The 22,658-nt window shown below is 40.9% G+C and overlaps 1 protein-coding gene across 1 annotated transcript; it reads right to left on the reverse strand.

Moving 5' to 3' along the window:
* Positions 1–389: 389 nt before the first annotated feature.
* LOC148066992 (proline-rich transmembrane protein 1) lies at positions 390–22,658 on the reverse strand. Its single transcript, XM_087805634.1, has 3 exons — positions 22,398–22,658; positions 20,028–20,297; positions 390–862 (listed from the first exon to the last, which is right to left on the reverse strand). Exons 1-3 carry the CDS (start codon positions 22,533–22,535, stop codon positions 704–706), a joined length of 567 nt encoding a protein of 188 aa, XP_087661760.1. The 5' UTR covers positions 22,536–22,658; the 3' UTR covers positions 390–703.

Genomic DNA, 22,658 nt, shown 5'->3' on the forward strand with positions numbered 1-22,658 from the left:
GTGAGTTTCTTTGATTCTTGGAAAGAAAATGGAAGGAAACGACTCAAATGAAGGATCAGTTCGTGTGCGTTGATCAAGTTACATCGACGTGATTTGAACTTTTAACTAATGTTTAGGCTCGTTATTATTCTTGAAGACTAGTTACTAGTTAGTTAAGAGTGTTTTCGTCGCATCCTTCTGTAGAAACGTTATCAAAGAAATGATCGGACGTTATCGTGACACGTCGTCCTCGTCTTGAGACGATCCACGGATCCTCCGTGACGAGGAACAGAACCGAGTCTCAACGTGTTTGGAATCCAAAGATCCATGAATGCATTAAAAGTACGAAACAAAGGTTATTTTACTTCAACGTAAAGTTTCGACGTAAACTCCACGACGACAAAACAAACCACGTTTAAACATTTGCGCTTTATTTAGAAAAAAACCTTCTATTTCAGCCGTTGATTAGTATAGAACACGAACAAACACTTAAAAATCAGATGCAGGTTAATTCTTTATAACATTTGACAGAATCTGATGATTTTTTTTGGTTAGTTTCTCCTGGAACATCCCTGATATATACGACGACAACAGTGACACATGCAGCAGAGAGCGAGAGACGGTGCGACACGAAGGCACCGGTGATAAAAGAATTAAAACGTGGTTTTTAAAGGCATCATTCGAATGGAATACTTTTGTCTGAGAAGCTCTGGATCAGGAGGGTTTAATGGCCGCTGACCACGCTGGCCACCACGGCCACGTAGACGATTACCAGGACCAACCCGGCCAGACCCAGACCCAGAGCCACGTGGTTCAGGGTCCGCGCCGTCCTGCTGTTGCGCTCGGCCCCCATCCGGTCCCCGTTGTGGTTCGCTTCACGGGTCTGGAGACGAAACGGATCCATCAGTTCAACACAAACACTTTTAGAACCATTTATAACGTTTACATTTTCAGACGAGTGTCTCGTTTACACTATTGTAACAGTTTATATTCACGTCTAAACCAGAAGGATGTGTCTCGCCTGCAGTTCATACTAAACTCTGCAGCCAGAATTCTGAGCCGCTCTAGTAGAAGAACTCACATTTCTCCTTCAAACTCTTCACTGGCTGCTCTAGTAGAAGAACTCACATTTCTCCTTCAAACTCTTCACTGGCTGCTCTAGTAGAAGAACTCACATTTCTCCTTCAAACTCTTCACTGGCTGCTCTAGTAGAAGAACTCACATTTCTCCTTCAAACTCTTCACTGGCTGCTCTAGTAGAAGAACTCACATTTCTCCTTCAAACTCTTCACTGGCTGCCAGTTTCTTTCAGGATCATTTTAAAATTCTTACTTTCAGATCTATTCATGGTCAGACCTTCCATCAGTGATCTGATCCAGACTTACACCCCAGCTCAGACTCTGAGATCTGTGGATCAGAATCTACTGATGGTTCCTGAACTTCAGGACCAGAGGAGAGAAATCCTTCCAGACTGTTGACTCCTAAGCTTTGGAAATATATATTTTTTTATATTCTGATGTCACTGATTTACATTCTCTTTGATCTAAATTCTCTTAATTTTTACTTCATTTAAAAACTACTCAAATGTAAACAAAGACACGTTGTGAAATATCTTCAGGTCTTGTAAACAGGAAGTGAACACCTGGAAACTTGTCTTCAGTGAAACGCTTGAGTCCACGATAAAGACGAGAGGAAGAAGATTCTTCCACGACTTCATCCAAACACTCAGCTGAGACGAGTCAGTTTGTTGATGACATTTTCAGACAAAACCATCTTGAAAAAATCACTTTTGGAAATAGATCCTGATCTTCTGCTGAGAGCCGTGTGCGTTTGTTTACGCGAGTGGATGTGTGTACATGTGAGTGTGTGTGCGTCTGTTTGTTTATGTGCGTAACGTGCAAAAAGACCTTTTACTTCAAGTGTGTGTCGTAGATGTCGTGAGAAAGTGAAGCCGATCGTCTTCATCGTGTCGTAAACACTTGATTTCCTGGTCGAGACTTTATTTCTTAAGAAAGTCAGTGATTGAAAAAACACAGAAATAAACAAACTGACGTCGAGGTTTGAACGGAACCAAGTCTTGAGTCGAGTTTCAACCTCGGACATGTCGTCACTCAACATCTCAGAAATATGTGACAGGTGTATAAATGTGTGTTGAATAGAAATAAAGCATAAAACCACGAGTGGATAATCCAACATTAGCGCCGCGAGTCAAGACCAGTGTGTGTTTGTTTGAGCAGCTGAGTTGTGTTTGACCCCCACACCCCCCGCCCCCCCATCTCTGGTCAGCTGCCGGGCAACCGTCGGAGTCGCAAACCCTCTCCGGTCGATGCCTTTATGACGTCGTAAGAGCAGACGCGACTGCAGCTCCACGCCCTCCTGCTGCCGTTACACATCTTTGTTTGGATTTAAAAGATTAAAAAAGATTGACTCAAGAACTTTTTTTTTTTCCATCAGTGGAATTAAAAGATCAAAATATTCAAATCCTTTCATTTAGTTTTTAAAAAAAAACACTTTTTCAATACAAGAAAAAAACCCAAACATTTAATTCAATTATTCAATAAGAACAAAGTCAACCCTGTCAATATGAAAACTATGATATTATTATTTAATTAATATCCTTAGTTTCATCATTTGAAATGTTAAATTCACATTTTTACTTGATTACCTTCTCGCAGCTGCTCAGACACAACCTTCTCCGAGATCTTGGACAAGAATGGAGGCTTAGAAATAGACCAGAAATTACTGAGGTCAGTCGGGTCTAAGCCTGGCTATTTGAGAAAAGGCTCCACAATGACTTAAATGCATTGGGGAAAACCCCTGTGCATGGGGGGGTTCACCATTTTTGTTACCCAGGGGCCAATTACATCAAACACTTTAATAAAGAGCCTATGTTGAAGGACGTCGGACGAGCAAGAGGAGGGTTTCTTCTTAAAATATCCGCCAGAGTTACCATGTTAAAGAAGGCCCACAGGGTGGAGACAGGCTCAGAGACAGCAGGCGTTCCACAGAAAGGGGGAGAGATTTTCTCTTTGATCAATTTTGTCAATGAATAATCTCAACAATGCATTGCAGCAGGAGACACCAGAGAATGTATCGTGTCAAACAACACTTTCTTATTTGCTGCTACCAGTTTCCTGATGTTCTCAGATCTGGCAGTTTCCACCATCTCACTGTATGAAGACATCAGATCCCTGAGGTGAAGTCTGTGCACCTCAAGTTTAGTGGACTTCCAGAGATGTCTTTCGACAAAGTCTCTTCAGACTCAGGAGATCAAGTATATACTTTAACTGTGTATTGTCTTTGATTGTTTAAGTTCTTTGTGATCCTGGTCTAGAAAGATCTTTACAAATAACTATTACCTACTTACTTACTACTTATTTAAGGATACTTTTCAAATAGTTTACACATTGACCTATATTACTATGAAAATGAGACACAATACTACCTAAACATGTACACAGTGACACACATTTTAGAACACATTTGTTCCAGTACACAAAAATCTGTTTAACTCAACTTGGAAGAATATTAGACTTTTTTGTTTTTCCTTTTTCCTCGAATTGCCTATTAAATATAATCTAAAACCATTTAATAACCATTTTGAAAATGGTACGTCAGCGTTTTCTTCTCATATCCCAACAAAACAACTGTTAAAAATCAATTGTTACAGACATTTGTCAATCCTCGATGTTCAGGAGACGAATGAAAAGACGTGAGAATCCACAGTTGATTTACGGCCGACGTGCTGAAGGACGAAACACTTCCTGTATTGGTCGCCTCAGTAAAAGGTTCTGCTGGATACATGTTGATGGACCGGGAAAGATTTCCTGGACTGGGTCCAGTGGTGAGTCATAGGAGGAAGATCTCGAAAAGAAAAAGGTCGACCACTTCGTCTGTGCGGCCATTAAAGTGATGAAGGACGAGTCAGCGTCTGGTGAACGAGTCCATCCTTCGATACACGTCGTTCTGATTCAACGTTACTGTCAACATTATTCAACATTGTATTTAGAGATTCGTTCACTCCTGACTCAAGTATGTTCAATTATATTAAAGTATATTCAAATGTATATTTCTGTGACTTCCTGAAATCAACTTGAACTTCCTTTGTTTGTCCCTCGTGTTTCAAACTCATCCTCCATGACCGACTTCCTCAGAGAACCATCGACAGATAATATATATAAATATATATAGAAAATACACTTAAATATCGCAATTTCTTTTGACGATACAGTATCTATATACAACAGCACTGTTAGCTTTAAAAAATAATGAAATACAATTATATTTATCATAGTCCTTTTGTGGTTTGAATTGTGTATAAAGTGTGTATAATAATACAATAATGTCTATAATATAATAATAATAAGGCAACTCTAGTACTACTAGATATTTTCTTGTAATATATGTGTATATATATATACAGTATATGTATATATATATACGTATATGTATTGTTGTTGACGAGTAAGAAAGTAATAGATTTTTGGAAAGAATTGAAAAAGATTAAGACGTATTTAAAATGATTAGTAATACTACACATATATCCTTGTTACTTAAGTATCACTACACCAGAGTCAAGTACTGGACAATACTACACATATATCCTTGTTATTTAAGTATCACAACACCAGAGTCAAGTACTGGACAATACTACACATATATACTTGTTACTACACTATCAAAACACCAGAGTCAAGTACTGGACAATACTACACATATATACTTGTTACTACACTATCACAACACCAGAGTCAAGTACTGGACAATACTACACATATATCCTTGTTACTTAAGTATCACAACACCAGAGTCAAGTACTGGACAATACTACACATATATACTTGTTACTACACTATCACAACACCAGAGTCAAGTACTGGACAATACTACACATATATCCTTGTTACTTAAGTATCACAACACCAGAGTCAAGTACTGGACAATACTACACATATATACTTGTTACTACACTATCACAACACCAGAGTCAAGTACTGGACAATACTACACATATATCCTTGTTATTTAAGTATCACAACGCCAGAGTCAAGTACTGGACAATACTACACATATATACTTGTTACTACACTATCACAACACCAGAGTCAAGTACTGGACAATACTACACATATATCCTTGTTATTTAAGTATCACAACACCAGAGTCAAGTACTGGACATTACTACACATATATACTTGTTACTACACTATCACAACACCAGAGTCAAGTACTGGACAATACTACACATATATCCTTGTTATTTAAGTATCACAACACCAGAGTCAAGTACTGGACATTACTACACATATATACTTGTTACTACACTATCACAACACCAGAGTCAAGTACTGGACAATACTACACATATATCCTTGTTATTTAAGTATCACAACACCAGAGTCAAGTACTGGACATTACTACACATATATACTTGTTACTACACTATCACAACACCAGAGTCAAGTACTGGACAATACTACACATATATACTTGTTACTTCAGTATCACTATCTATTCAAACCCTGGTGTAGAACTTCTCCAACTCGTGCCCACAAACTGCAACATTCCTAACAGTCCGACGACCCTCCCCCACCATCATGACCCTTCCCAGTGTGACCTCTGACACCGAAGTCAATGCTCAATGGTTCCCGCTACAAGTCTGTGTCGTCACGGTAACGAGGCATTATTGGAAGCGTCGCCGTGACGACCGCTCCCACAAAACATGGTTGACTTTCATCTTCAAGTGTCTGGAGCGACACGTGTGGAGTTAGTGAGTCAACAGATGAGAACTAGTTCAAACACTAACCTCTCGCTAACTAGTGGCTTCTCTTCACATGTGTGTTCGACAACATTTGTTGGGGTTCCATCGTCACACTTTGATCTTTCTCAAGATTTCACCTTCATCTGGTTTCACTTCTTCTTCCTCCTCAACATCCCGGACTCAAGTTGACATTCTTGGTCTGTGACGACATCACGGCTGTTACTCAACCCGGGAGTTTCTCCAGCAAAACTTTTCACAGGAAGTACTTAAGTACTGAGTACTATACGTCCATTTTACATCACCATAACGATGTACCACTAGCACTCTGAAAAAACACTGATATTGTAATATCTTTTCCCACAATACTGTATCAACATTCAACAACAACGTATTGGTTTATTATTTTAATTTTTTTTTTTAATAGTTACATCATCATATTTATATTATGGTTTATATTTCAAAGATATCTGTGTAACTAAGAATAATTCGAATTAAAAGTCAAATATTTAAAGCATTCATTTTGGTGTTTCATTTAAACTTCCAGCCCCTAGATGGCAGCGGTCATTGAGCTAAAGGAACAATGAAATGAGATGTTGACTGAGGACGAGAGGATACAGTGAGTCCAGCAGCTTTAAAGCTAATGTTTGGACATATTTTGGTTTGAAAACAAATGAAAGTAGTTACGACTTCATCAAGAGTCATGTGGTCTGTAAATACTAGACAATACTACACATATTTCCTTGTTACTACACTATCACAACACCAGAGTCAAGTACTGGACAATACTACACATATATACTTGTTACTACACTATCACAACACCAGAGTCAAGTACTGGACAATACTACACATATATACTTGTTACTACACTATCACAACACCAGAGTCAAGTACTGGACAATAGTACACATATATACTTGTTACTACACTATCACAACACCAGAGTCAAGTACTCGAGTATACTACAAAGTATTGATGTGTTGATACTGCATCATGCGGTATCATCAACCCATCAATACTACAAGTACATCCTTGTTACTACAGTATCACTATATATAATATCATTGCTACTGTATCTTGATACGCATTGTATCGCCAGATCCTTGCCAGTACACAGTACACACTACTATATACGACAGTATAGTTTTTCATAGAATAACTAGAAAATGTAATGTACCAAAAACTATACTTGTTTTCCACTGGTACCAAAGTACCAAAGTATCAATATAATACAAATAAACATGTAACACAGTCGACTTCTGAAGAAACTTCTGAGACAACTTTGTTCGTCGTCTTTTAAGTTTCTCTGATCTCACGAGATCTCACGAGATCTCACGAGATCTCACGAGATCTCACGAGATCTCACAAGGTTTTTAGATGAAACAACTAATAGTTATAATAGTACACTTTAGATCAGTGGTTCTTAACCTTGTTGGAGGTACCGAACCCCACCAGTTTCATATGCGAAATCACCGAACCCCTCTTTAGTGAAAAATAAAATAAGTAAATAAACAGTTTTCCCCGGTGTCGCTACAATATCGTCCCCCACTTCCTACGTGATGACGTCACGCTTCATATGCAAACGTCTCTTAAAAATATTTTTATGGGTTAAAGAAACGTCAACAGAACGTTTACATGATACTTTTTACCTCATAAAACATTTATATTGACAAGAAGACGATGTTCGTCAACATGATCACTTTCTTTCATTTCCTGGTCTGACGATCATGTGACTTTGATACCAACAGGAAGTGCTACATGGGACGAAGCCTCTGATTGGCTGAAGCTGTTTTACTAATAATAACACACAACTGTACAATGAAATACAAACATTCGACCACTTTCCTCTTTTGCCCGACATAGTGAGTATGGATTAAAATATGAATAAAGAAATCACACGAAGTACTACAAACACAGTTGCACGTTGACTCCTGAGTACTCAATTCCCCGCAGCACTGACGGGCTAACAGTGAAGCGTTATCATCTGCAGCCAGAGATAACCCAGCAGGGCGTGTCATCACCAATTTAACACGATAATTCGGTGTGTCCGGACCTCAGCGGCGGAGGCTCTGCCGAACCCCTAGGGTTCCATGGAACTCAGGTTAAGAACCACTGGTTTCTCCTCGTAGCGTAGCGAGTATGAATGTGTGTAAATGTGAAACTCAATGAAAGGAAATTAGCAGGTGTTTCCGTCAAAGCTTGTATTTGTAGCTGTGAGTTGAACATGTTTCACAACACAGTATATTCTGCACTTGTGGGTAAAACGGTCGGCGCTGCAACGCGACCACAGGCTCTTCTTCAGGTGCCTCTGGTTCCAGAGAAAATTACTGAAGGGAAGCGTAAACAAAACCACATCGTCTCACATTTCACTGACAAAGATGCAACTAGAGTTGCAACTATAGAAACAAGTTGTGCTTAGAGTCCTTCTCAGAGTCCTTCTTAGAGTCCTTCTTAGAGTCCTTCTCAGAGTCCTTCTTAGAGTCCTTCTTAGAGTCCTTCTTAGAGTCGTTCTCAGAGTCCTTCTTAGAGTCCTTCTCAGAGTCCTTCTCAGAGTCGTTCTCAGAGTCCTTCTCATAGTCCTTCTTAGAGTCGTTCTCAGAGTCCTTCTCAGAGTCCTTCTCAGAGTCCTTCTCAGAGTCGTTCTCAGAGTCCTTCTCATAGTCCTTCTTAGAGTCGTTCTCAGAGTCCTTCTCAGAGTCCTTCTCAGAGTCCTTCTCAGAGTCCTTCTCAGAGTCGTTCTCAGAGTCCTTCTCAGAGTCGTTCTCAGAGTCGTTCTCAGAGTCCTTCTTAGAGTCGTTCTCAGAGTCGTTCTCAGAGTCGTTCTCAGAGTCCTTCTTAGAGTCCTTCTTAGAGTCCTTCTTAGAGTCCTTCTCAGAGTCGTTCTCAGAGTCGTTCTCAGAGTCCTTCTTAGAGTTGTTCTCAGAGTCGTTCTCAGAGTCCTTCTTAGAGTCCTTCTTAGAGTCCTTCTCAGAGTCGTTCTCAGAGTCCTTCTTAGAGTCCTTCTTAGAGTCCTTCTCAGAGTCCTTCTCAGAGTCCTTCTTAGAGTCCTTCTTAGAGTCCTTCTTAGAGTCCTTCTTAGAGTCGTTCTCAGAGTCCTTCTTAGAGTCGTTCTCAGAGTCCTTCTTAGAGTCCTTCTTAGAGTCCTTCTTAGAGTCGTTCTCAGAGTCCTTCTTAGAGTCCTTCTTGGAGTCGTTCTCAGAGTCGTTCTCAGAGTCGTTCTCAGAGTCCTTCTTAGAGTCCTTCTTAGAGTCGTTCTCAGAGTTCTTCTTAGAGTCGTTCTTAAGAGTCCTTCTTAGAGTCCTTCTTAGAGTCCTTCTCAGAGTCGTTCTCAGAGTCGTTCTCAGAGTCGTTCTCAGAGTCCTTCTTAGAGTCCTTCTTGGAGTCGTTCTCAGAGTCGTTCTCAGAGTCGTTCTCAGAGTCCTTCTTAGAGTCCTTCTTAGAGTCCTTCTTAGAGTCGTTCTCAGAGTCCTTCTTAGAGTCCTTCTTAGAGTCGTTCTTAGAGTCGTTCTCAAGAGTCCTTCTTAGAGTCCTTCTTAGAGTCGTTCTCTGAGTCCTTCTTAGAGTCCTTCTTAGAGTCGTTCTCAGAGTCCTTCTTAGAGTCGTTCTCAGAGTCCTTCTTAGAGTCCTTCTTAGAGTCATTCTCAGAGTCCTTCTTAGAGTCCTTCTTAGAGTCGTTCTCAGAGTCCTTCTTAGAGTCGTTCTCAGAGTCCTTCTTAGAGTCGTTCTGAGAGTCGTTCTCAGAGTCCTTCTTAGAGTCCTTCTTAGAGTCGTTCTCAGAGTCCTTCTTAGAGTCCTTCTTAGAGTCCTTCTTAGAGTCCTTCTTAGAGTCGTTCTCAGAGTCCTTCTTAGAGTCGTTCTCAGAGTCCTTCTTAGAGTCCTTCTTAGAGTCCTTATTAGAGTCCTTCTTAGAGTCGGTCCTAGAGTCTTTCTTAGGGAGAGAACCAGACAAAAATATTTTAAAAAAAACATCGAAACAATTAACCTCAATTAAAAAAAATCTGATTTTGATATTTTGTCAGATTTATTTTCAAGAGACTCAGAAAACGACGTCACTCATGGATTCTGAAAGAAAATCTGTGGAGACAGAACTTCAGGAAGTCCAGCAGGAAGTGAGTGACACACGAGGACATTTGGTGACATAACACGTACATCAGGAAACATGGAGACGAGTGTGAGAGAGATTTAAACTCTGGTCGTCTCTGGAAACACGAGTCAATGTCTTAAGGACTTCAACAACTTAAATGTTCTACCATCAGTTTTATCACCGACGACTGGAGCCGAAGAGGCACTGAAGCTAAAACAGACGCTGCACTGAAGCTAAAACAGACGCCGCACTGAAGCTAAAACAGACGCCGCACTGAAGCTAAAACAGACGCCGCACTGAAGCTAAAACAGACGCCGCACTGAAGCTTCAACAGACGCCGCACTGAAGCTAAAACAGACGCCGCACTGAAGCTTCAACAGACGCCGCACTGAAGCTTCAACAGACGCCGCACTGAAGCTAAAACAGACCCCGCACTGAAGCTAAAACAGACGCCGCACTGAAGCTTCAACAGACGCCGCACTGAAGCTAAAACAGACGCCGCACTGAAGCTTCAACAGACGCCGCACTGAAGCTAAAACAGACGCCGCACTGAAGCTAAAACAGACGCCGCACTGAAGCTTCAACAGACGCCGCACTGAAGCTAAAACAGACGCCGCACTGAAGCTTCAACAGACGCCGCACTGAAGCTTCAACAGACGCCGCACTGAAGCTAAAACAGACCCCGCACTGAAGCTAAAACAGACGCCGCACTGAAGCTTCAACAGACGCCGCACTGAAGCTAAAACAGACGCCGCACTGAAGCTTCAACAGACGGCGCACTGAAGCTAAAACAGACGCCGCACTGAAGCTAAAACAGACGCCGCACTGAAGCTAAAACAGACGCCGCACTGAAGCTTCAACAGACGCTGCACTGAAGCTTCAACAGACGCCGCACTGAAGCTAAAACAGACGCCGCACTGAAGCTAAAACAGACGCCGCACTGAAGCTTCAACAGACGCCGGACTGAAGCTTCAACAGACGCCGCACTGAAGCTTCAACAGACGCCGGACTGAAGCTTCAACAGACGCCGCACTGAAGCTTCAACAGACGCCGCACTGAAGCTTCAACAGACGCCGCACTGAAGCTTCAACAGACGCCGCACTGAAGCTTCAACAGACGCCGCACTGAAGCTTCAACAGACGCCGCACTGAAGCTTCAACAGACGCCGCACTGAAGCTTCAACAGACGCCGCACTGAAGCTTCAACAGACGCCGCACTGAAGCTAAAACAGACGCCGCACTGAAGCTTCAACAGACGCCGCACTGAAGCTTCAACAGACGCCGCACTGAAGCTTCAACAGACGCCGCACTGAAGCTTCAACAGACGCCGCACTGAAGCTTCAACAGACGCCGCACTGAAGCTTCAACAGACGCCGCACTGAAGCTTCAACAGACGCCGCACTGAGGCTAAAACAGACGCCACACTGAAGCTTCAACAGACGCCGCACTGAAGCTTCAACAGACGCCGCACTGAAGCTTCAACAGACGCCGCACTGAAGCTAAAACAGACGCCACACTGAAGCTTCAACAGACGCCGCACTGATGCTTCGACAGACGCCGCACTGAAGCTTCGACAGACGCCGCACTGAAGCTTCGACAGACGCCGCACTGAAGCTTCAACAGACGCCGCACTGAAGCTTCAACAGACGCCGCACTGAAGCTAAAACAGACGCCGCACTGAAGCTTCAACAGACGCCGCACTGAAGCTTCAACAGACGCTGCACTGAAGCTTCAACAGACGCCGCACTGAAGCTTCAACAGACGCCGCACTGAAGCTTCAACAGACGCCGCACTGAAGTTAAAACAGACGCCGCACTGAAGCTAAAACAGACGCCGCACTGAAGCTAAAACAGACGCCGCACTGAAGCTAAAACAGACGCCGCACTGAAGATTCAACAAACGCCGCACTGAAGCTTCAACAGACGCCGCACTGAAGCTAAAACAGACGCCGCACTGAAGCTAAAACAGACGCCGCACTGAAGCTTCAACAGACGCCGCACTGAAGCTAAAACAGACGCCGCACTGAAGCTTCAACAGACGCCGCACTGAAGCTAAAACAGACGCCGCACTGAAGCTTCAACAGACGCCGCACTGAAGCTAAAACAGACGCCGCACTGAAGCTAAATCAGACGCCGCACTGAAGCTTCAACAGATGCCGCACTGAAGCTAAAACAGACGCCGCACTGAAGCTTCAACAGACGACGCACTGAAGCTAAAACAGACGCCGCACTGAAGCTTCAACAGACGACGCACTGAAGCTAAAACAGACGCCGCACTGAAGCTAAAACAGACGCCGCACTGAAGCTTCAACAGACGCCGCACTGAAGCTTCAACAGACGCCGCACTGAAGCTATAACAGACCCCGCACTGAAGCTTCGACAGACGCCGCACTGAAGCTTCAACAGACGCCGCACTGAAGCTAAAACAGACGCCGCACTGAAGCTTCGACAGACGCCGCACTGAAGCTTCGACAGACGCCGCACTGAAGCTTCAACAGACGCCGCACTGAAGCTTCAACAGACGCCGCACTGAAGCTAAAACAGACGCCGCACTGAAGCTAAAACAGACGCCGCACTGAAGCTAAAACAGACGCCGCACAGAAGCTAAAACAGACGCCGCACTGAAGCTAAAACAGATGCCGCACTGAAGCTTCAACAGACGCTGCACTGAAGCTAAAACAGACGCCGCACTGAAGCTTCAACAGACGACGCACTGAAGCTTCAACAGACGCCGCACTGAAGCTAAAACAGACGCCGCACTGAAGCTAAAACAGACGCCGCACTGAAGCTTCAACAGACGCTGCACTGAAGCTAAAACAGACGCCGCACTGAAGCTTCAACAGACGCTGCACTGAAGCTAAAACAGACGCCGCACTGAAGCTTCAACAGACGCTGCACTGAAGCTAAAACAGACGCTGCACTGAAGCTTCAACAGACGTTGCACTGAAGCTAAAACAGACGCCGCACTGAAGCTTCAACAGACGCTGCACTGAAGCTAAAACAGACGCCGCACTGAAGCTTCAACAGACGCCGCACTGAAGCTTCAACAGACGCCGCACTGAAGCTAAAACAGACGCCGCACTGAAGCTTCGACAGACGCCGCACTGATGCTTCGACAGACGCCGCACTGAAGCTTCGACAGACGCCGCACTGAAGCTTCAACAGACGCCGCACTGAAGCTAAAACAGACGCCGCACTGAAGCTTCGACAGACGCCGCACTGAAGCTTCGACAGACGCCGCACTGAAGCTTCAACAGACGCCGCACTGAAGCTTCAACAGAGGCCGCACTGAAGCTAAAACAGACGCCGCACTGAAGCTAAAACAGACGCCGCACAGAAGCTAAAACAGACGCTGCACTGAAGCTAAAACAGACGCCGCACTGAAGCTTCAACAGACGCTGCACTGAAGCTAAAACAGACGCCGCACTGAAGCTTCAACAGACGACGCACTGAAGCTTCAACAGACGCCGCACTGAAGCTAAAACAGACGCCGCACTGAAGCTAAAACAGACGCCGCACTGAAGCTCCAACAGACGCTGCACTGAAGCTAAAACAGACGCCGCACTGAAGCTTCAACAGACGCTGCACTGAAGCTAAAACAGACGCCGCACTGAAGCTTCAACAGACGCTGCACTGAAGCTAAAACAGACGCTGCACTGAAGCTTCAACAGACGTTGCACTGAAGCTAAAACAGACGCCGCACTGAAGCTTCAACAGACGCTGCACTGAAGCTAAAACAGACGCCGCACTGAAGCTTCAACAGACGCTGCACTGAAGCTAAAACAGACGCTGCACTGAAGCTAAAACAGACGCTGCACTGAAGCTAAAACAGACGCCGCACTGAAGCTTCAACAGACGCCGCACTAAAGCTTCAACAGACGCTGCACTGAAGCTAAAACAGACGCTGCACTGAAGCTAAAACAGACGCCGCACTGAAGCTTCAACAGACGCCGCACTGAAGCTTCAACAGACGCCGCACTAAAGCTAAAACAGACGCCGCACTGAAGCTTCAACAGACGCTGCACTGAAGCTAAAACAGACGCTGCACTGAAGCTAAAACAGACGCCGCACTGAAGCTTCAACAGACGCCGCACTAAAGCTAAAACAGACGCCGCACTGAAGCTTCAACAGACGCTGCACTGAAGCTAAAACAGACGCTGCACTGAAGCTAAAACAGACGCCACACTGAAGCTTCAACAGACGCTGCACTGAAGCTAAAACAGACGCTGCACTGAAGCTAAAACAGACGCCGCACTGAAGCTTCAACAGACGCCGCACTAAAGCTAAAACAGACGCCGCACTGAAGCTTCAACAGACGCCGCACTGAAGCTAAAACAGACGCCGCACTGAAGCTTCGACAGACGCCGCACTGATGCTTCGACAGACGCCGCACTGAAGCTTCGACAGACGCCGCACTGAAGCTTCAACAGACGCCGCACTGAAGCTAAAACAGACGCCGCACTGAAGCTTCGACAGACGCCGCACTGAAGCTTCGACAGACGCCGCACTGAAGCTTCAACAGACGCCGCACTGAAGCTTCAACAGAGGCCGCACTGAAGCTAAAACAGACGCCGCACTGAAGCTAAAACAGACGCCGCACAGAAGCTAAAACAGACGCTGCACTGAAGCTAAAACAGACGCCGCACTGAAGCTTCAACAGACGCTGCACTGAAGCTAAAACAGACGCCGCACTGAAGCTTCAACAGACGACGCACTGAAGCTTCAACAGACGCCGCACTGAAGCTAAAACAGACGCCGCACTGAAGCTAAAACAGACGCCGCACTGAAGCTCCAACAGACGCTGCACTGAAGCTAAAACAGACGCCGCACTGAAGCTTCAACAGACGCTGCACTGAAGCTAAAACAGACGCCGCACTGAAGCTTCAACAGACGCTGCACTGAAGCTAAAACAGACGCTGCACTGAAGCTTCAACAGACGTTGCACTGAAGCTAAAACAGACGCCGCACTGAAGCTTCAACAGACGCTGCACTGAAGCTAAAACAGACGCCGCACTGAAGCTTCAACAGACGCTGCACTGAAGCTAAAACAGACGCTGCACTGAAGCTAAAACAGACGCTGCACTGAAGCTAAAACAGACGCCGCACTGAAGCTTCAACAGACGCCGCACTAAAGCTTCAACAGACGCTGCACTGAAGCTAAAACAGACGCTGCACTGAAGCTAAAACAGACGCCGCACTGAAGCTTCAACAGACGCCGCACTGAAGCTTCAACAGACGCCGCACTAAAGCTAAAACAGACGCCGCACTGAAGCTTCAACAGACGCTGCACTGAAGCTAAAACAGACGCTGCACTGAAGCTAAAACAGACGCCGCACTGAAGCTTCAACAGACGCCGCACTAAAGCTAAAACAGACGCCGCACTGAAGCTTCAACAGACGCTGCACTGAAGCTAAAACAGACGCTGCACTGAAGCTAAAACAGACGCCACACTGAAGCTTCAACAGACGCCGCACTAAAGCTTCAACAGACGCCGCACAGAAGCTAAAACAGACGCCGCACTGAAGCTTCAACAGACGCCGCACTAAAGCTTCAACAGACGCCGCACTGAAGCTAAAACAGACGCTGCACTGAAGCTAAAACAGACGCCGCACTGAAGCTTCAACAGACGCCGCACTGAAGCTTCAACAGACGCCGCACTAAAGCTTCAACAGACGCCGCACTGAAGCTAAAACAGACGCCGCACTAAAGCTTCAACAGACGCTGCACTGAAGCTAAAACAGACGCCACACTGAAGCTTCAACAGACGCCGCACTAAAGCTTCAACAGACGCTGCACTGAAGCTTCAACAGACGCTGCACTAAAGCTTCAACAGACGCCGCACTGAAGCTAAAACAGACGCCACACTGAAGCTTCAACAGACGCCGCACTAAAGCTTCAACAGACGCCGCACTGAAGCTAAAACATACGCCGCACTGAAGCTTCAACAGATGCCGCACTGAAGCTAAAACAGACGCCACACTGAAGCTTCAACAGACGCCGCACTAAAGCTTCAACAGACGCCGCACTGAAGCTAAAACAGACGCCGCACTGAAGCTTCAACAGACGCCGCACTGAAGCTTCAACAGACGCCGCACTGAAGCTTCAACAGACGCCGCACTGAAGCTAAAACAGACGCCGCACTGAAGCTTCAACAGACGCCGCACTGAAGCTTCAACAGACGCCGCACTGAAGCTAAAACAGACGCCGCACTGAAGCTTCAACAGACGCAGCACTGAAGCTAAAACAGACGCCGCACTGAAGCTAAAACAGACGCCGCACTGAAGCTAAAACAGACGCCGCACTGAAGCTTCAACAGACGCCGCACTGAAGCTAAAACAGACGCTGCACTGAAGCTTCAACAGACGCCGCACTGAAGCTAAAACAGACGCTGCACTGAAGCTAAAACAGACGCCGTACTGAAGCTTCACATTCCACACACCAGAGATTCCCTCGAGCGACGACCAGGACGCCGGACACACTGTGGCGAGCGAGAGATGTTCGTCGGATGTTCGTCGGCTTCAGTCGGATCCTGCAAACCTTCCACGTGCTCAGTTTCTCTGGAGTATCTTCTCATCGTTGCAGTTCACTGAGACTCAAGAGTGGGCTTAGTTTGAGTCGTATCCAGACTTGCCTCCTTCTGGTTTCCATTTCTTGAAAAGGTGTTGCTGGTTTTTTCCCCTGAAACCACCTGATCCGTCAAGTGTTGGTTGAAGGTTTTTGAAGATAAAGGTTGAAAATATATCCTTCCTCTGGTGTCACTTGGATTATATTAAATTAAGTTTCCATTTCACAGCAGACAAAAGTGCAGAAACTTACTGACCTACATATGAGGGAGTAATCTTCAGCCTGACTGTCTTTATTGAATAATTGAATAAATATATTTGTATTTTAAAATGTATTAAAATGTTTAAATCACTTAATTCTTTCATTTCTTACCATTTTAAATACATTTTTAACAAATAGTCTTTCATTCTTTTTTTATTCAATATATGTTTTAATTTCTAGCATTTTAATCTTTATATTAAAAAGTGTTGAGACTATTTTACCAGCTTGTGTACATTGAATTTAAGAAGCTGCACATAAGAAAGTATTTCATTTGAAAAAAAGAAGGTATTTGTTCATTGTTGGATTTAGAATATCAAACTCTATGTGTACTTCTTTTTAATTCATTTTGGAAATATTTCATTACAAAATAAATATTGAAAAATTCAATTATTCCAAGAAAAAACATTTCCTTATAGAAGAGATTTTGTATTTTGAGTATTGTATATTATTAGAAGCTGAATTTGCCTCTAATTAAATTTAAAAAAAAAATAAAATTAGTTACAGAAAATGTTCTTTCATCACAAGACTTTGTTTAAAGCCTCATTTAAGCATAATCGTCGACAAAAAACTACCAAGCTCTTGCTATCAAGCTCTATCAAGCTCTTGCTATCAAGCTCTATCAAGCTCTTGCTATCAAGCTCTATCAAGCTCTTGCTATCAAGCTCCATCAAGCTCTTGCTATCAAGCTCTATCAAGCTCTTGCTATCAAGCTCCATCAAGCTCTTGCTATCAAGCTCAATCAAGCTCTTGCTATGAAGCTCTATCAAGCTCTTGCTATCAAGCTCTTGCTATCAAGCTCTATCAAGCTCTTGCTATCAAGCTCCATCAAGCTCTTGCTATCAAGCTCCATCAAGCTCTATCAAGCTCTATCAAGCTCTTGCTATCAAGCCCAACTAAGCTCTTGCTATCAAGCTCTATTAAGTTCTTGCTATCAAGCTCCATCAAGCTCCATCAAGCTCTATCAAGCTCTCGCAGGACGAGTTATACGCTGTAGATCATCTGCTCGAATCACAGGAAGAAACTCTCAAACTTCTGTGATCAACGAGCGACAAGTTCTTCAAAATGAGTAAAAATAAATAAAAATGCAGATTTTTCTGAGCGACAAGTTCCTCCAAAGAAGAAAAGGTTCAGGTTTGTTCGCGTGAGTTTGACGGACACACACAGACTGTGACGAGAACAAGAACGATTCTCACCCACAAAGTTTCACTTTCTGATAAATCTCAACGGTTCAATGAATGGAAGCAGGAATGTGACACAAACACTCCCTTTTAACGGAATCTCACGTCAGGGCCTTCCAGAGACTTCCTGCACTTGATGATCTTTCCTCAAACACTCCTCGTTTTGTGTCGAAAACATGACGTTTGTGTCGAAAACATGACGTTTGTGTCGAAAACATGACTTTGTGTCGAAAACATGACGTTTGTATCCATATGTGAAAATAAATTTGTAAAAATTCAATAGTTTTGAATTTAGTAGCCGTTTAAATTCAATGTAATGTTGGCTCTTTTATCCCAGTATTTTATATGACATTTAAAAGACTACAAACATAAGAAGTTCATTCATTTTGAAAATACTTTAAAAAAAAAAATTCAACCTTTCAATATACACATGATCCAAGTAATTACATTTTTTAATTTTTTTTTATTAAATATTTTCTAAACATCGTTTTTTCTAAATTCAATATATTTTCAAATGACAAAGTTTGTAAATTCAGTACATTTTAAATGTATTGTTAGATTTAAAAAACGCAATATTTTAAAAAGGTACATTTTCAAAATATATTTTCTAATTAATGGGATTAAAATATCCAACTATACGTGAAAAAAACATTTTGAAATAATCATTTTATTTATAATTATTATCTAAAAAAATGAATTCAACCTTTCAATAAACACATGATGCAAGTAATTTATTAAAATATATATTTTTTATTAAATATTTTCTAAACCTTGTTTTTTGACACAGTATTTTAATTCAGTACATTTTAAATGTTCTGTTAGATATAATATTTTAAATAAGGCAATATTTAAAAAATATACATTTTCATATTCAATTTAAAAATGTATATTTTAATTAATGGAATTAAAATATCCAATCAAAACGTTTTTAAAATATATATTTATTTAAAAAAATAGAAGGTTCAACCTTTCAATAATAATGAATACAATTATACACTAAAAATAAAATAAATTGTAAATGCTAAAACAAATCCAAACATTTTATTAAATGTGTAAAATGTATATAAAATTGCATAAAGCATTTATTTAACTGTATCGTTCAAAATAATTAATTTAACGCCAAGTTTTATTGTTTTAATCAAATATTTTTCAATGTAAACATTTCAATATTTGTCAGTGATTTACTTCAGTCACGCATCGAACTCATGATATTTATGATGTTTTCAGCTTCAATACAAGTTTATTGACCTTTGACCTTGCACTGACATTTAAACGAAAAGCCCAAACTATCCTGTTAAGTCGAGACTTTAACAGATTTTAACAGCGTCGTGTCCGAAGGTCGTGATTTCACAAGCGTGGAAAATCTTCTGTGACACGAGCAGGAAGTGATTCCTCATTGGTTTGATCTGATCACATGATCCCAGTCGTCGTTGTTGCATCTCAACCCGATCAATACGTTTTCACTTTCATTCGTGTTTCCTGCACTTAAAAATAACAACAAACCTGTGAAACTAAACGTTTTACATCATGAATGTGTTACTATGGAGGTCGTTTTGTTTCATAAGTCATTAAAAAATATTTGCTTCAATTTAAAATAAATAAATAATTAAATTGTTTTGCTTCAAGCAAAGAAAAATTGCTCCAATAAAGACAACATTTTTGGAAAATGAATGAATAAAAACACATTAAACCAAAAAAATAGTCATTATTGACAATGTTGTCGTTATTAAAAATATTTTTTCTCAATATATATATATATATATATATATATATATATATATATATAAAAAAAAAAGGTTTTCACAATTAAATTTAAAAAAAGACAACAAAAATGTTTACGTCAACAAAAAAAATCAATTATTTTAAATATGTTTAAGTGATTAAAGCAACTTTTTGGGGGATTTAATAATTTAAACAAAAATGTTTTCGCTCCGAAAAATGCCCAAGACTTTTTGTGTCTTTTTTAATTCAAGAACTTTTTATCGTTTCTTTTTAAAAGAAGATAATTTTTGGATTGAAAAGGTTTTTGTTTGACTGAAGCGATATTTTAAGTTTATTTTTGATAGATTTCTATGTTAAAAACTGTTTTAATTGAACCATAAACGCCAACGATCGCTGGAGAACATCAGGTGGTGACGAGCGAGCGCTCGATGGTTCCAATCCCTGACGTCTTGCTCGTGGGCAGGAAGAGAGAGAGACTCACGTTGATGGAGAAGATCAGCGCCGCGATGCCCAGCGGCAGGCAGCAGCACAGCATGGTGAAGATGGAGTACCCCAAGTAGTCCTTCACCGGGTGGGCCAGCGGGCCTTGACTCACCACCACGGTGGGCTGGACGTAGACCGTGGACTGCATCCCCGGACCGTACTGGCCCTGGGGGTACGGCTGCTGACCATAAGGCTGCTGACCGTACGGCTGCTGACCGTACGGCTGCTGACCGTACTGGGCCGGGTCCGGTTGACCTCCGTAGCCCATCTGGAAACACACGACACACACACTCTTATCACCCTGTTCAATCGTGTTTGATTGACGCCTGTCACTCAACATACGACACCAGGCATCACCAACAGATCAAACCTTCAGCCAATCACAGCGACGCATTATATCATATTTTTATATTGAATTTAAATGAGCAAGAATTAAAAAATATTAACTTTTAAAGCTTTATTTATTTTTATTTTTATATTAAAATATAAATCTCTATGTGTAACAAAAAGTATTGAATTAAAAAAACATATATTTTTAAAAAAAAGTCAATATACATTATATTTTATTTAATTAAAAATATTAACTTTTAAAGCTTTATTTTATTTTTATATTAAAATATAAATCTCTATGTGTAACAAAAAGTATTGAATTAAAAAAACATATATATTTTTAAAAAAAAGTCAATATACATTATATTTTATTTAATTAAAAATATTGACTTTTAAAGCTTTATTTTATTTTTATATTAAAATATAAATCTCTATGTGTAACAAAAAGTATTAAATTAAAAAAACATATATATTTAAAAAAAAAAGTCAATATACATTATATTTTATTTAATAAAAAATATTAACTTTTAAAGCTTTATTTTATTTTTATATTAAAATATAAATCTCTATGTGTAACAAAAAGTATTGAATTAAAAAAACATATATATTTAAAAAGTCAATATACATTATATTTTATTTAATTAAAAATATTAACTTTTAAAGCTTTATTTTATTTTATTTGTATATTAAAATATAAATCTCTATGTGTAAAAAAAAAGAATTTAATTAAAAAAACATATATATTTTAAAAAGTCAATATACATAATATTTTATTCAATTAAAAAATATTAACTTGTAAAGCTTTATTTTTTAATAATTGGAATTAAAATATAAATCTCTATGTGTAAACAAATGTATTGGATTAAAAAAAACATGTATATTTAAAAATATATCAATAAACATAATATTTTATTCAATTAAAAATAAAAAGGTTTAATATTTGAAATATTAAAATAATTCAATATTCTGCTGAATTACTTCGTAACACATGCACTCAACGCCATCGAATAATCCCTGGCAGGAGCCAAGGTCTCAAGCAGGCAAGTGGCAACACAGTTTAATAGATCAGGAGCCCGTGATTGAAATGTTACGAAATATAATTTCAACTGTTAGTTAACGTGGTGGTACTTGTACAACAGATAATGTACAAGTACATCGTCAGAATATTGAACGATTTAATATAACATTTAATATTTTTATTTGTATATTAAAAGATTGAATTCGTTTTTATTTGATTGAATTCAATTATTTCTATATTTAAAAGACGGTATTTGGATATTTCATTTAATAATATAATACAAAAAAACAACAATATTTTTATTTTTACACATAAAGTTTGATATTTTACTTCTAATAATTCAGAAATATTTTCAATTCATTGCCTTTTAAATGTTATAGGAAAATATAGGTATAGTAAGTGTCACCATGATACGATGAAAGTTCGATCAAGTATTTAAAATAGTACAAATTAATATACATACATATATATATATATATATACACATATAAAGAAAATGTATTAATTGTACGTTTAAAAGATATAATTCATTTTTTAAATACAAGATTTTTTTTAAATTTCAAATTAACAAAACATCAAAACATTAATTCAACCTTTTAGTATAAAAGTATTTCAAATAATAATCCAATGCTTCAATAAAATCAAAGTTTCTTCATATAAACTTTTAAACATTTAAATAAATAGACTTTAAGATATATTTCCAGACAGGAAGTGATTGAACGGTGATTGGAGGAAAAAGAAAACGACAATTAAATGTCATTAAAAAATCACGGTTGACGTTAAACAACTTTTTTTAGAAATAAAAATGTATTTTTCACAAATATATTCCAATAATGAATCAAGAAAAAGCATTAAATAAGAAAAAGCATTAAATAAACTTTTAAAAGTACTTTTCCCAACAAAAAAGCGGACGAAGAGAATAAAAACATTCCTGAGTAAACTTTAAAATGTATATTTTAACAATTAAAGATGTTTTTTTTCTCTTCATGTCAAACACGGTTCTCTGCGGCGGAGACTCACCGGCGCTGGGGCGGACGTGCCCGGGCCCGGGGGCGGGTACCCCTGGTAGTACTGGCCCGGGTAGGGCGGCGGTGGCGGCTGCGGGTTCATGGACTTCTTCTCGTCCGACAGGTTGGCTGAGGGGGCGCTGGGGTCCATGACGAGGAGGATCTCTTGGCAGAAGGAATCCTGGGAGAAGGTTTGGAGCAGAAGACGATCCGTGCGACTCCTGAGAACCTGGACCTGGACCTGGACTGGTGTGTGTGTGTGTGTGTGTGTGTG

Source organism: Callionymus lyra, chromosome 13 (assembly GCF_982586985.1).
Source record: "Callionymus lyra chromosome 13, fCalLyr1.hap1.1, whole genome shotgun sequence".
NCBI classification, from domain to species: domain Eukaryota; kingdom Metazoa; phylum Chordata; class Actinopteri; order Syngnathiformes; family Callionymidae; genus Callionymus; species Callionymus lyra.

What these genes read in the sequence shown, in the direction of transcription:
- LOC148066992 (XM_087805634.1), bottom strand. Translation starts at nt 22,535, where the DNA reads ATGGACCCCAGCGCCCCCTCAGCCAACCTGTCGGACGAGAAGAAGTCC. An exon ending in GCACGTCCGCCCCAGCGCCG is followed by an intron (nt 20,298 to 22,397) that starts GTGAGTCTCCGC and finishes GTGTGTTTCCAG; the next exon opens with ATGGGCTACGGAGGTCAACC. An exon ending in CGCTGATCTTCTCCATCAAC is followed by an intron (nt 863 to 20,027) that starts GTGAGTCTCTCT and finishes TTTCGTCTCCAG; the next exon opens with ACCCGTGAAGCGAACCACAA.